This window comes from Larus michahellis, chromosome 2 (genome assembly GCF_964199755.1).
Source record: "Larus michahellis chromosome 2, bLarMic1.1, whole genome shotgun sequence".
Taxonomy (NCBI): Eukaryota; Metazoa; Chordata; class Aves; order Charadriiformes; family Laridae; genus Larus; species Larus michahellis.
This window is the reverse complement of record NC_133897.1, coordinates 143,993,663-144,009,180: the sequence shown is the minus strand read 5'-3', so window position 1 is coordinate 144,009,180 and position 15,518 is coordinate 143,993,663. Positions and strand designations below refer to the sequence as shown.

At 40.5% G+C, this 15,518-nt stretch overlaps 1 protein-coding gene across 8 annotated transcripts in view; it reads right to left on the bottom strand.

Annotated features, from left to right (window-relative positions):
* Positions 1-14,605, bottom strand: part of NDUFAF6 (NADH:ubiquinone oxidoreductase complex assembly factor 6) — a 28,810-nt gene extending 14,205 nt beyond the window's left edge. For 6 of the 8 annotated variants that reach the window (XR_012585775.1, XR_012585776.1, XM_074577464.1 and 3 more), the window contains exons 1-6: positions 14,405-14,605; positions 10,946-11,045; positions 9,863-9,985; positions 5,214-5,270; positions 3,536-3,638; positions 688-821 (exon numbers count right to left, since the gene is read on the bottom strand). Coding sequence is in view for 6 of the 8 variants with exons in the window: in XM_074577464.1 (XP_074433565.1) it covers positions 688-821; positions 3,536-3,638; positions 5,214-5,270; positions 9,863-9,985; positions 10,946-11,045; positions 14,405-14,586 (699 nt within the window). In the remaining 2 variants the exon portion in view is untranslated. Of the gene's footprint in view, positions 1-687; positions 822-3,535; positions 3,639-5,213; positions 5,271-9,862; positions 9,986-10,941; positions 11,046-14,404 lie in introns of all 8 variants that reach the window. The other 2 variants (XM_074577467.1, XM_074577468.1) reach the window with 1 other exon arrangement.
* Positions 14,606-15,518: the final 913 nt, after the last annotated feature.

Sequence of the window (15,518 nt, the reverse complement as noted above, 5' to 3'; positions counted from 1 at the left end):
ACTGCTGAGATGCCTACAGATCTAGCCAGAGAACCTTAACGAAAAAATTTGAGCTTTAATCCCATTTTACCCAAATTGCAAGATCTGCTAAATGCCAATGCATATTAGGTGTATAGTTTAAATTGGAGGACTATACCATCTCCTGCAGTGATGTATGGAATATATGCTTATAGCTATCAAATATGTAACAAAAAAACCCCCACAACCCAACCCCCAAAGAAAACAAAAAACCAAAACCACCAGCACATTTATGAAAAGGTAGTAAAAAGAAACCCTAGATGGTTGTTCAGAAGTAAAATTTCTCACAGTGTTTCCTTTATGGGAATAGGAAAAGAAAAAAGACAAAAACAACATAAAAACCCCAAAACCCAGGCCCCATTTCATATGTGTATTTCTATACACTAACGGAAAAATTCCTGAAAGCTAAAATAGTACTACATTTCATTAAAAAAAATAAAAAATAAAAAACCAGAAACCCTGGAGTTTCATGAAGGTCACTCCTCTCACCTCCCAAAAGATACAAACCTGTGACAACGGTGTATTACTAGGCCACAGCACAAAGAGTTAAAATAAAGAAAAAAGGTGTTTTGTTTCTGGGCTAATAAATTACAATCTCATATCTAGCGTTGAAAGACACAGTTAAAAACACTATTACTGTTCAATTCCAGACATCTTGCTTCTCCTTACCAACATACAAACGTCCATGGGAAGAAAGACCTTTTGTCTTGTACTGTGATACGGAGTTGCTCTTAAACAGGTAACTATGCCTTGTGCTTTCCCAATGTGACTGGCTGCATGGTCGGCATGGATGTCCCTCACACCTAAAATGGCAGAAATAATATGTTTAAAAACATACTGTACAGCCTTTTGAGGGGTATAATCTTCCCTGATGGGTATCAGAGTCATATTTAAGGGAAGCTAAGTGTGTTGGTCCTTGATAGAACTGTCTACATTAATAAACTGCCTTGAGATCTCATCTCAGAGGTGCAAAACAGCAGGCAAATTAATTGATTTCCACATCCAGAAGGAAGATGACTCTTAGCTTGTTGCAGTTTCTGCAAAGGGTATACTTAGCAGAGCAGCACCTATTCAGACATAATACATCAGTACTCAAACTCATTTTCATTGGCACGTCCTCCCCCAGGATAACTGTATTCCAAGAACTGTTCTTCCTGCCAGAAAAATCATTCAAGTGTGAGATTCCTGACAAGCATTAATGCTTACAGCATGGTTTCACGATTAGCTGCAGCTGATTCAGCAGTGTACTGAAGCCAAAGAAGATGGTCCTACGCTCCCCCCCCTCCAAAACATGTATTTTTGCCACTTCCCTCATGCTGTCAGGGGCAATGAGGCAGTAGCATGGCAAACTGAATCAGATCACCAAAGCAATGGAAAACTAACTTTAGTTACTGCATGGTCACACAACTGTGAGAACTGAAGGAAGAGGGAAACGAGCTGGGCAGAGCAGCACCATCACTCTTCATGGCAAGACTGGCTTAGATTGATCATAAAGCCACAATGTTTTCACAGGACTGACCTGCGAAAAAATAAAATTTAAAGGAAAATTGAAATTAAAAATTAACGGAAGCTCTAACAGAAGCAGCATTCTACAAAGAAAGAAATGAGGATACAGGAATTACAGACTAGTGCGCCTGACACCTGAAAATGATACTGGGTGTACAAAATTCACTGCCTAAGCCTGCCTGAGCCTTGCATGGGTCTCAGAAGCCTTTGCGAAACAGTGGCTATAGGTAAACTACATGGAGTTATTTTGGCAATGGTAGCACAAAGCGGAGTGTGGCTTGGAGGAATCCATGGATATAAGCTACTGATACTGACTGGGCAGCTCAGGCTTTACATACAACTAGGAATTTAAAAAAAAAAAAAAAAAATAGCTTGAGGAGTTTGCAGTAACTCATGCTCAACCTGGGAATATATCCCAAAGGTGAGGTTCTGAAAAGGTTTAACAAAATTATTGAGTAATACCAGATTCCTAACTACATAGGCAATGAATCAGAGAGTACAGTATTAGTATTTTTAAATGACGGGAGCTGGGAAGAAGTACCAGACTTTGGATGACAAGATTACCAGACAAAATAAGCTTGACAAAAGAAGTAACCCAAAATCAGTAAGAATAAAGCAGCAGTACTACTGGGAGAGGTACACACAAACTGAAGACAGGTCAGGAATAAAGAAGCTAAAAAGCACAAGAAATTTCGCAAACATGACCTGTAATGAGATCAGGTCCCCCTAGTCTAGAAAAGGCTGCTGATGGAAAACACCGAGAAAAGGGCTGCGTTCAATTCATTCCTCCATTTGTGGGAAAAAAACCACAGAAGTTAACTGTTTAATGTGCAGTGAAGGAGACTTCTGCTTAGATACTTTGTTACACTGGTATGTTTAAGAGAAGTTAAACATGACAATAGGGCCACTACAAAATCCAGAGCACCCCCAACAGATTTTCAAGATGATGATCATCTGACTTGTATCAGGAGTGACCCAAGCATGATGAAACTTTTTCAGGATCGAAGACATTTCTCAAAATGGAAGATGCTGGTATGTCTCATACTCCTGAATTTCTTCAATCAGAAGTTCAGCAAGACACTTGCAACATTTCACTGATTTCCTATTGAGGAAGCGAACATCAGGTGTTGAGGTAGGTTCCTCATTTCTTCCCAAGAAGAACGTGGTCACCATATCTCTCTTCTTACTTTTTAAACCCTTTCAGCCTCAGCATTGGCCTTCTATCAGACTACTCTGATAAGCAAAAGGAAAATATTGCTACTACAGTACTAAATACTAATAAATAATTCTCACGCCTCTTTTCCATCTGAGCTCATACAGGGAATATTTCCATAATGCAACAGACACCTAAAAGAAAGTCACCTTCTTCTTCACTGCAAATGAACAGTACTTTCCCAATCTGTGACTCTCATGTCAAACATGACACAGATACTGACTCTTAATGACAAGGATCATATCATCTCCGTTGCATTTTTTCTAGCTATTCAATTATTGATAGTTAAGCTACTTTTAGAAAGAGGAGAGGATTCAGACTCAAATTTACAACATCACCCAGGGACGTTTATAGGTTGGGAAGTCAGTTGTTTCAAGATAACCAGTGTACACCACTGCAATACAGAACAACAGCTGCAGAGTAACTACAGCACTTTGTGTTCTGACAAGTGGGGCAATCAGAAAATACGGTGAAGGGACGAATTTACCACGCACTGCAACAGGAGCAAGAAAAGATAAAACAGCGTTAAGCAACAAATAATAGAGCAGTAGGAAACTGCTTCCCTTCAATGAGCTTTCCACTGAGCGGGTTCTAAGGAAAATATTTAGTTCTAGGACAGGTGCACTAAGATTCCAGATGTATGGTTGCACATTCAGAAGATATCTGAAGTATTACCTAAGACAACTTCTACTGAAATTAAACGCCAGTGGATAGAGAGTGGGCTTTGGGAAACATCAACAAATACTGTACCTGCACTAATGACTCATCAACAAAATCTTAAAAGGGGAAAACACCTACCCAGCATTTCCAAGGTGAGGTACAAGAGAGCACTCTGAGTGTTCTCAGCATATGTTTCAAGCTCCTGGATGTTACGGTACGCTCTATCATCCAAATTCTTCTCCTGTAATATGAACACAGAACTTCAGTAAAATGTAAATATAACTGCTATTTGTGCAAGTTTATTACTACAGTCAAGTCAGCGTAATCCACTATTAGAAAAAAAAGGACAAAATTAAGTGACAGATTATAAACTCAGATAGAAGTAGTCGTTAAAGCTTACAGCAAGTCTAACATAACTAAATAACTACATGCAACTGCATCCAAGTCTGGTTACTGAAGCAAACATAACCTTTTGCAATAATAAGAAATCAGAATTCTTCATTAAAAAAACAGCTGAAACAAAACATCATATGGTATTCTTACACTACGGGGTTGCCAATTTTAATATTTAATTCGCATCTGAAGCACAGAGAAATTTAGATAAATAGGTATGTATTTTTTAAAACATGCAAAAAAAAAATCAGTCCATCAAATGCACACCTGAGTTTCAAAGTCATATGCAAATATCCCCAAAAATATAACATCCTTCAGCATTCTTCCTGTCCTAGCGGCTTTTGTGGTTAAAACGTAACAGCATTAGGACTAAAAAATTCTGAAGTCTTTCATAGTGATGAGACTCTGCAAGTAACAGACCATCAATTTTCCCAAGGTACAACTTCATGAGACACTGACTTTAGCAGCAAAGCTAGCTTAAGAAATTCCTGCCCCCAGTCATTCATTCTTGCCTTTGTGTTAGAGTTGGTAGCAGCATCACTGTACTAGTGAAATAATTCTTCTTGGTTTTCCCCGAAAAAAAGGGTCGTTATTTTAAAACTCATGTGATTTGAATGCTCCAATTTACAACACTGCTTAGAAAAAACCCACAGCTGTGACAAGGAGAAGCAGAAAAGTGTGGCAGAAAGGTTCAGACGGATCATTTAATTTTTGAGATTTTATATCCATGACTCATCAACAAGAGAAGGCTATTTAGGGTAAGAATTGACATGGTAAGAAAAGAGGTGAGGAGGAACAAGATGATGCCAATGGTGTAGACTTATGCAACTTTTTACAATATGCAAGATATCCTTTCCCTTGGGGCAGGATCGGAATGGCACAAAAAGAGACCACATATGAGTTTCCCTTCTCATGCATCTTCATTTCCACTTCTATTAAAATGTACTTTTCCAGAATTCTTAACAGTTGCATATGGAGACCTTACTACTTAATCCCATAGGATGGAACCTCCCTCACTTACATACAGAAAGGTATCTCAGTGTAACTCCAAATGGATTACCTCTAGGGGTAACCTCTTCAAATCAGAAATAGAGACCAGCAACAGAAAACATGAGCACAGATACACTGGTTATCAGAGCAGAGAACAAGAAAGATGTCGACTCACAAATTAAATCTATTCTAAAGCAAAACTAAACAAAAAATTCTACCAGCCATTTTGGCCAGAAAGAGCATAAATTATGAGTAGAGGCTTCAAGGGAGAATTAAAAGGAAATAAAGCAGTACCACTCTTAAAGAGAAATACTACTGTCTGGAAAAGATTAATTACTTAAACTTCTGTTTTACACACAAATACATAAAATTAAAGGGAAAAAACCCACATACAACTAAAAACAGAATCAGATCTTTAATGGTAAATACTTACTCTTTCATCAATGATCTTCATGAACCACATTTTAGTCAAGTTATGCCTCTTGACAGCCTGAAAATTACCAAATAAAACATCCATGTTAATGTATACAAACTGATGGTAGTACTGCATTCTGAAGGCTGAAATATATTTTAGATAGTCTTTTCTTACAAGGACTGTATTGACTTGGTTAAATCAAAGTGGCATGTCAGTGGAAAATTATAGAATCATATGATTGGCTTCTTCAAATACAAAAAAAATCAACTGGCATTTCTTACAAGTTGTTACACAAAAAATGAAATCTTGGCCATCAAGCCAGTTAACTAAAAGCATTTATTTACAAATATTTTTGAAAGTAATTTATTCTTTCATGGAGTCACTGTGGAGTTCCCACAAAATATTTGCAGATAACTATCTTCACTCTCCAAAGAGAACACAGTTTCCTCCAGAGTCAAACAACAAGATTTCCCCTAGAAATTTTCAAGAAAACATCAGCACAACGTATCAATACGTACTGTAAAGACAGCATCCTGACAAAGTAATATAACGAATATTGTGGTTTTGTTTAAAAAAGTACCCCACGGCATTTCATATTCACATGTTGTTCTTTTGGCTCTTATCTTGTATTTGACTTCCCTCCTGTACCACCTCATTCTGTCAGCTTACCTCTTACACACACTGAATTTTGCAGACCACACTGTTAGAAACACTACAATCACATATACAAATATTTATTAAAAAAAACTTATGGGACACATTTCTCACAATCTTAGCCTTTACAGCTCACTTTCAACTTCTTTTCATCCATTACATTTGTAAATATTCTTTCAGGGTTTGGCAAAACTAGATCATCTTGCTGAATCTTGTTGACTCAACAAAATCTGGTTGAGGAAGTACTTGGTATGTGAAAAGGCAAATTTTAAGTTACAACAACAAATGCCAGTTTTGCATCTCATTTGTTCATCCTGAGTACTGTTTTGTAAATTAAATCCTTGAAATAGTCAGAGGTCAAGCCTTAAAGCACCAAACTGAGTTCTGCTACATCACCCGATTTGTACATTACATCCATTTTGAGCTACCTTCACTCAAACACACAGATCCTCATTTTGCAGAAGTTTTAAAAATTGTCTTCTTCCACAGAAATTAATGGAGAAGTAGGCCTCACTTTTCATATGTTCAAAATGGACAGATAAGTAAGAACAAATATCATACAGTTGCCATATAAGTTTATATCAAACTCTCTGAGAGTTGAGCTATTAATAATTCTAGAAATACTATTAAAGGCTATTTATATATTTTACTAGTGCATAAAACTCTTAGAATCCAAATGTGAGTATTCTAGGATATACAAAACTTCAGGAACACATTTAACACGATAAATCAGTATTTCTTCTGGAAAATCAAAACTGTCCTCATACAAACTTAATAGCAAGAAAAGAGTATACATAAAATATGCTATGCAAAAGACATACTAATTCTATTAACAGCTCTGCAATACTCGTGAGTTCAACTGTCTTTCCAAATCCTTCTTTCTGAGAATTGCAACAACATTCTTGAACATTTGTGAAGCTGTGCTCTTCAAACTGGTCATTCTTGGGGTATTTGCTGGAATGTAGAAATAAAATCACATCTTGAGTGCAAAGGTCACCAGGTCAGATTGGATTGTTAGCTCCCTCCAGTGCTCTGCAACATGCAGAGGTATTAGCGTTCCTAGAAATACCTTCTGATTATTTTTCAACATCGTATTTCACAACCTGTTCTGTTTGGATTGTCTTTTATTGGTCTTCCTTTAGAGAAATCATGCTTAAAGTTAAATCTTATCACAAAGATAGGCCAATTCATTCTTCCACTTCAAAATCAATTTTCTATTTTGTGAGAAAGGAGTATGGACTGGCAGTCTTAGCTGTAGGCAAGGGCTGCAATTGTTATCTCAATATCTGAATGATTTACATCTGAACATTGTGCTGGTTTTGGCTGGAACAGAGTTCAGTTTCTTCAGAGCAGCCTGCACGGGCCTGTGTTTTGGATCTGTGCTGAAAACAGTGTTGATAACACGGGGATGTTTCAGTTATTGCTGAGCAGTGCTTACACAGCGTCGAGGCCTTTTCTGCTCCTCACACCACCCTGTCAGCAAGCAGGCTGGGGGTGCACAAGCAGTTTGAGGGGACACAGCTGGGACAGCTGACCCCGAGTGACCGAAGGGATATTCCATACCATATGATGTCATAGTCAGCAATAAAACCAGGGGGGAGGTTGGGGGCGGTGGGGACTGCTCAGGGACTGGTTGGGCATCAGACACTTGGTGGTGAGCAATTGTTTTCATTTGCATCACTTGTCTTTCTTGGGTTTTATTTTTCTCTGTTTTTTTTTTCCTCTTTTCCTTACAGTTCTTATTATTATTGCTGTTACTATTTCTTTTTAATTATTGAACTGTTTTTCTCTCAACCTTCCGATTCTCTCCCCCATCCCACCATGGGGAGGGGGTGAGTGAGCAGCTGTGTGGTCCTCAGTTGCCGGCTGGAGCTAAACCACAACAATGTTTTGGGTTTTTTATAAGTTACTGTTCATTTCCAACCCACACTGATACACCCACAAGCAGCCTGAAATTAAATGTGGTCAAAAGAATATATACAATCCTATCCCAAATGAACTTGTACCTAACCCATTCAATCGGACAACTAAATGAGAGGATATCTTCAGAAACAAAGTTAAGTTAAGCTACGCTAAAGCAAGTTCCTCCTTGGAAAGGAGACAAAAGCATTTTGGAAGAAAACAGTCTTGTTCCTCAGAAGTTTGCCCTATGCTCGAAGAGAGACAGAAAGAATGAAACAAAAGCAAAAGCACAGACAGATTGACATGCAGAACAACCAATTTAGCATTTTAATGTCTGCATTAAAAAAAAAATCACCCTAGGTGCATCTTCAACTCCCATAATCCCATAACAAGGCTCACAACATTTGCCAGTCTTCATTCTAACTGTACAAACACTTTGTTGTGGCTAAAGCACACACTTAGATTATCTGAGCTGCAGACACCTATGAATAGCTCTGGTCCTCCTAAAAGTGACTGTAACAGGTGTTTTCCCTTTGTTTTACTTCTTGGGTTTACCTATGTTTTCTCTTAGTTAAACAAACTGTGTCTTGTTTAAATTCCAATTTTAATCTAAACATGAGTGGTGACGGACAGGAACAAATGCTCACTTATGCTTTATTTCACATTTGAAGGAGGAAGAGTCAGGGACAGGACACAGTTTCAGCAGTGCCAAAAATCATTAAAAGAGGATTTGGAAAGGATTCATTTTTGTGGTCTCAGAGGTGCAACAGAGTGGATGTGAAGCCAAGATGGCAACAAGTGAAATGCTCTAATCCCGCTGGAACTGCGTTGTTCTAACCCACTGTTACAGTGAGTGTCCTGCTTTTCCCAGGATTTTAAGAGGAACAATGCAGATGAATACTTGGATGAAGACTCCACATTTCACTGCCTGTTTTTCAGCAGGTCCATAAAACCACCTACCTATGAGATCTACGTTAACTGTATTCAACTATTGAGACCTAGACAAACTGCAGCTTTTCTTTGTCCAGGAGCTCAGAGATCTTTAAAGTTCTGATCTTATAGAGACCTTACCGTAGCTGCTCTTTTGGAAGGTTCTGAGACTTGCTGTGGCCCATGGCCCTAAGATGAGAAGTTAGCAATGTATGGTATTTCCATCCTCAAAGAAATTCAAAATTCAACTCAATGTGACCCTGACAACCCAACCTAACTTTGATGTTAGACCTTGGAATGGCAAGTTGGACTAGATGACAACCAGAAATCCCTAGTAACTAAATTATTCTGTGGTTCTATATCAGCGTCAAAGGGAAATCCATTTAAACTGCCTTCACACCTTCAATCACTCATCTAACGTATCAATGACAGTCCTAACTAGGAACGAAAAATTTTGCAAGAAAGCCCCCGTTTCTTTGGCCATGACCAGCAGAGGAACAGATCTGTAGGTGTACTTTATGTGTGATGTTCTAGTGCCTGCAGAACTCAGGCATCTTGGTAAAAATAAACTGTTAAGTTCACAAGTACATTCCCTGTTACTCAATCCACTGTTAAGTTCACAAGTACGCTCCCTATTACTCAATGCACGCAAAAGGATCTGTGCAAAACATAATACATAAATAGAAGCCATCAAGCAACTCTTTATGTGAGAAGAAGACTGCATTAATATTCTTCCTATTATCCGGTAACTAGGCATGAAGATCTTGGGCTTTTCCTCATACCGTATTTGCTAGTTCAACCCCTGTGCTTAGTCTCCTGCCTTTTTGTACAGCTTAATCTCTTCAGGCAGGACTAGCACTGGCTCAGGAAACTATACTTATGCACTTCACTTGCTATCAACTTACAGCTTACCACAATTTACTCTGTCCTTCACCTAAACAAGAGAAAAAAGCAGATGGTTCAAAGTCTGACCCTCCAAGTAGGTCCTACCTAAGTATTCTCCTCCAGCTCTGCTCTTAGCTTAAAACATCACACGTAGACACGAATACAATTTACATAATCTTTTTTATATAAAATAATGCTGTTAACTATGCAACGCAGCACACATAAAACAATGACGTTATTTCCCACAGTAATATTTTAGTTAATCGAATTATAGGACGATAAAAGTACATAATTACCCTCCACAGTTCTGTAGCAACTGGCTGATGTGGTGGGTTATCGCAGTATATCTCTTCCACAGCGTCCCTCCAGAACTGCATTCGCATCAGTCCTGTAGTCTTCTGAGTTATGGAGTCTTTAATCTGGAAAGGATACATCTGGAGTGAAATTCAGTGTCTTTAAGGCACTTGGTCTATCTACACTGTAAAGACAGACACAGGACCTAGCCAAACTCAGTAGGGAAAGCGCTCAGTTCTGAATTTACATTTATTCCTCATAAAGCATAAGAACACTATGGAGAGTAAAAAAAAAAAAAAAATAAAAAAATCTTCACCACAACCTGACTTTGAAACCCATGGAGATCAAGTCCTGGGCGACCCTGACCTTAGCTTTCTTCCCATAAGGAAAAGAAGTAGTGGCAACAGCAGCAAGGGAGGGCAGCACCACAGGTTGCCAGAAGCACAGCCCACAGAAGCTTATCCAGGATTTAGCTTGGTCAGCACATTTCCCAGATCACTCCTTTCTGGCACGCGTTTCCAGCTTTCCTGGTTGCACTGGCAGTTTCTGGCCACCTAGCAAAGGGGAGAGACTGCAGCCACTCCCCTCCCACAACTCTCTAATCACAAACTTTCCTCTCGGCAGCCTTTCCATCACCTAGCTTGTGCCAACAAAGACCTGGGACTGATTATATCATCCAAGTTTTTGACAGACCTTCTACATATAGGATTTATCAGCAGTTTACCAATTCAACCACTGCATTTGAAGCCAAGACATAGATGCAATCACATAACAGTATCAAGTACCACAGCTTGTTTGTTATAATTTAATTTTAAATTGCACAACAAAGAGGAAAGCAGCTAGCCTCCCCCAATTTATGTTGTTTATGTATATGAAAAACTATATACATAAACAACATAAATTGGGGGAGGCTAGCTACTTTCCAAGGGCCATTCAAAACTAGAGGTTTATACTGCACTATTTATTCATTGCCCCTTACAGTACAAAAAGTTAACCTCAGCAAAACACCACCTCCTAGTGTAATTTAGAATACTAAAACTGTTATTTTACATTTCCAGAGTTCATAAATATATTTTAATACCTGCCTGAGCCAGCTCCACATTGAAGGCTCTCAAGGCAAAAGCAGAGGTTCGAGATTCCGCAGGTAACAGCAGAGAACACAGAAACCCTTCATAGTCACGCTTTCTATAAAAGAATGAAAAAATACTTTATTATTTATAGCTCTATGTAAATTGGGTGTGCTATTGCTTAGCACTGAAGTCCTAAAATAGTAGCAATAAGTTATAGCTCAAAACTCTGACTCTGCAAAAGTAGCGGCTTTTAAGCTTATTTTAAAATAAGACAAACTCCAAGAAAGAGGGGATGCTGCCTGAACTCTCAGTGCACCTCTCAAATCCAGATCTCAAGATATTTGATTAAGGGCATAGAACAAGGCTGTGGCAGAACTGCAAACAGAATCCAGATTGTCCAACTTCCAGACTTCTGTTCCAAACATGAAACCGCATTTCTTTAAGAGATTGTGCTTTGGATCTTGGCAGAAGAGCACTCACTTAACCAGTACGTTTTTGTTTATTGGCAACTATTTTCAAAGCACAAAAACTCTGGATCTTGGCAGTTTCACTGCAGGTAACTTGTTGCCAACCCAGAGTGATATGCCTTTGTTTGGCCACTTGGGTGTGCCATTAAATTAAAAACAATCACAGCGCACAGAATCATACATCGCAAAATCATACATAACTGTAGCTAACAAAAATACTTGGGTCACCTCTGAAAAGCTAAATTGCTTGTTTTGAACAACATTTTTGTGTACTTTCTGATAACCCTGTAACCTGATTCTTTATTAGAACAGGACCAGCAACTCCAAGTTTTGCCTCAGGAGTAGAGAAGCAGGTATCAAGGAAAACACAGTTACTTATTTTCATGAAGTCTGCTACTCTTACATGTACTCATTTTTCTTTTGAATGTGAGCTTAAAATAGCAAAGCCAACCTAAAACCAAGAGTTATTAGGGTTGCTACTTTTAGCATCAAACAAAAAGGAAGTGAGATTTAACAGGGGTTCTTACCCCTACAACACACAGCAGCTGACAACTAGCAAATGCTTAGAGTTTTCGCAACACATGTGAAACTTGTTTTAGAGCTTGATGCAAATCCAGAAGCATCAACAAAAAAGTGCCATTTGTGAATTTTATCAGGCCTTAAAGGTTACCTTCATATTAAAGAACGGATGCATCAAACCTCCCTCAGTTAAGACACTTTCTGAAAAGCATTTTCAGTTCCAGTCACACTGCGTTGTTCACACAACACAGAACCACCTCTACTTCCAGAAAGGAAACAAAGAAACACATTACACAAAATAAGCAGCAGTACAATAGAGAAATTTGTCTTCCCTCTAGTAATGGTGGTGGCATGTTGGGTTTTTTTCCAATTACTCTAAGCTTAAAAATTAAGTGTCGCAAAAAATAGCTAAGAAAAAAATCAGAAAGAAACGTGAATTTTATGTTGACAGCATGCTCTTGGACATAACAATAGAAAAGCAAATCCATTAAGTCTCACCCTGTAAAATAAAATTGATATTGCCATAGATCATGTCCCACCCCAACTCTCTTTGTGTATTAGGGTAAGGAATGAAGAAAGGAGGGAATGACCTTAAGTCTAGTATTATTTTTCAGAGTTTCCCTCTCAAATAAGCTTCCATATGAACCCACAGAGGGAAGAAAAGTCGGTTATGACCATTACTGGACTTTCAGAATAGTGAAAAATGTAAAGTCTTAAAAAGAATTTCTTACACATTACAAAACTCTATTATACCATCAAGTCACAAGCTTGTCTTTCAGAGCAGACATCATAAACAGGAAGAGACAGAAAAATTACCTGCTAGGGAAACGTATTTTTAATCAAATAGCTTAAAGCTACTTGTAAAAGAGTTATTTAACATAAAAAGGAAAACCGAAGAGAAAGGACACCTTCCATATCGCAATCTACACCATTAAAGCATAATTCAGTTGTTCTTCCTAACGTGTGGGAGACTCAAATTCAGGACTAGGGAATTGCTGATGCTTGCATAGCCTCAAGTGTTTTATTTCTGTTTGAACAGTAACTCCTTTCTCTTTCTCTTATTTTATTATAACTTATGATTTCCATGCAATATATGGGCTACTGTGAACAGCAGCTTCAATTAAATGATGTCAATAGCATAACCGCCTTTCATTTTATTATTCTGAATATTGTGTAATTTTGTGTATTGTGCTTGTGTATTTTTATAAGCATTCCTTCTTATGCTTTAACAAAAATAACCAAGAAAAAGTTTAAATTCAGCCATCTCAGCTTCTGTGCCTTGGAACCTAACTACTCTATTCACAGTTGTTTATTTGAAAACATTTTACCTGTATATTAACCGTATAGACAGCCACTGATCACCTGAGTAACAGGTAAATCCTGGGTAGAGTAACCAGGAAAAATAAAAGCTGTAATCTGAAGTTTTGTCAAGAAAAATGCAACCTGGCTATGCATTCTGATGCATTTGTAAAGGTCTGCTGCTTCGTGCTGCACAGAAAATCTAAGATTGTCACACTTCTTCCCTTTAGTTTTCCTACTTCAAACATTACTGTTGATCACACACACCTTTCTATCTTTTGCAAGCATCAGCTTGGAGAAAACGATCCTGTTCCACTCTTTCTATACACACTTGTAAGCCTTCTCCCTGCTTTTGTCAACCACCTAGGACAGCTGTACCCAAAGAGAAAGTATTTAAGTCTTTTTGCACAGAGACTTGTTTAATTTTTTACTTTGTACCTCTGAACTCTTGTGGACTAAAAAGCAGTGAAGGGCCTTGTTTACACACGTTGTTTATGGCCCACATGCCAAGCAGGAAACGTTGCCTGGCCTGGACGTGTCTGAGCTGCGCTCCTGCTCCTCTTGGAGCATTCTGGATTTGACAAAAATGGGTACTTTTGAAAACTAGACTTCCTCCCCCTCCTGTATCCAGGTCAGTTACTTGGGCTGTCTGCTCAGCTGTTGGATTTCCTCTGCTTTTGCTCATTTTTCCAAGCAGTACTTTGGAAGCTCGGCTATTTCCCAGTAGCCAAGAAGATCTCAAAGCACCTCTTGTTTTTCAACAATCCACTTCGGCGATCTTTCTCTCAAAAAAAAGCCGACACAACGACATGGAAACGTTCAGTATTGCCGAAGAAAAGCAGCTGTGCGGGAAGCGGGGGAGGGAAATTGCCGCTCACAGGTTAAATCATCCATGTAAGCTTAAGTATTTCTCGAGGTTCCGCTGCTGCCCCCGAGCAGGCCGGGCCCCGGCCCAGCCCCACCTACCGGCGCCGCTCGCTTCAGCGCCGCGGGGGTTATTTTGGCGGTCACGGCAGCCCGGGCGAGGCCGAGGAGGAAAACGCCAGTCCTCTTTTTCCGGGAAACTCTGCCGCCTTTCCGTCAGGAGGGAAGCTCTCGCAAGCTTTCCTCCGACAGGCTCGCCGACCCCCGAGGAGAGGAAACCCCACGCCTTGCGGGCCCTTCCCCCCTCGCCTTCCCGGTCACTCACCGCACCAGCTCGGCGCAGTACTGCACCTCTCCTCCGGGCGCCGGGCGGCCCCAGCCCGCCGCCGCCGCCCTCCCGCCGCCAAGCCCCGGCCACGGGAGGCCGCCGCGGGCGCCCGCCGCCCTCAGCCTGGGGTGGCAGGGCCCGTACCGCAGCCCGCCCCGCGCCATGGCGGCGGCCGCCATGCTGCCCGCCGCTCCGCCCCTCCCGTCAGCCGGCCCGGGGCCCACTCGCTCTAAACGTTTAACGGAGGCAACACCGGTAGATGGCACCCGAGAATGCGGCGGTTTCGAGCCGGGGTTTTGTGGGAGCCTTACGGCTTTTTGTTGTCCTGCAAATGGCGTCCGTCCTGACGCCTTTGCCTCAGTTTCCCCCGGCTGAGGTGAATTCCTCTGCTCCCCGGGAAACCGGGCACTTGGGGTTTTAAGCCGGTAACCCCCCCAAAACTGAGGAAGGTGAATTGTAAAAATCTCCAAGCTACGGGCATAGGAGGCTTAGAGGAGCAGCTGTGGGACTGGGGGAAAGCCTCTGGGTGGGTTTGGTGGATGCGGGAACGGAGCAAGGTGGTTCTGCCTGGGCAGCAGAGCTGACCCCAGGCCTCAGTCCTCAGTAAAATGTTGTGTTTCAGGTTTGCAACAGAGGCCCTATTTCCTCCTCTTGGCTGGCAGAGGGGCTCCATACTGCACAGGATGGCCGGAGTTTATTTAGAGACACAACGGGCCCGTTAGTCCTGTAGTCATGGACAGAGTAGCTGTGCTCCCTCAAAGCTTGGCCTATATGGGGACAGGCCAGCAAATTCACACAAAAGTGTCACCATGCTTAAGAACAGTTTCATCTTAAAACTACGCCAGCCCAACCTATTAATAACTAGCCCAACCTAGTTATTATGAGAAGCAACAGCAGTCTGGCTTTTTTTTCTAACCCCAGCCTTGCCATCCTCTTCCCTGGTGCCAGCTTTAACCATCAGCCTATGGTACGGTGAGTTGTTTCAGGGAGTTAAACCAGCAGAAACACATCCACTGCTCGCTTTTGGTTTTCCTGAGTTCGTTTCTCTGCCAGTTTGGTGCCTTGAATCAGTTCACTGCACAGTCAGAGCACCAGCTCCAGCACAGGGGCT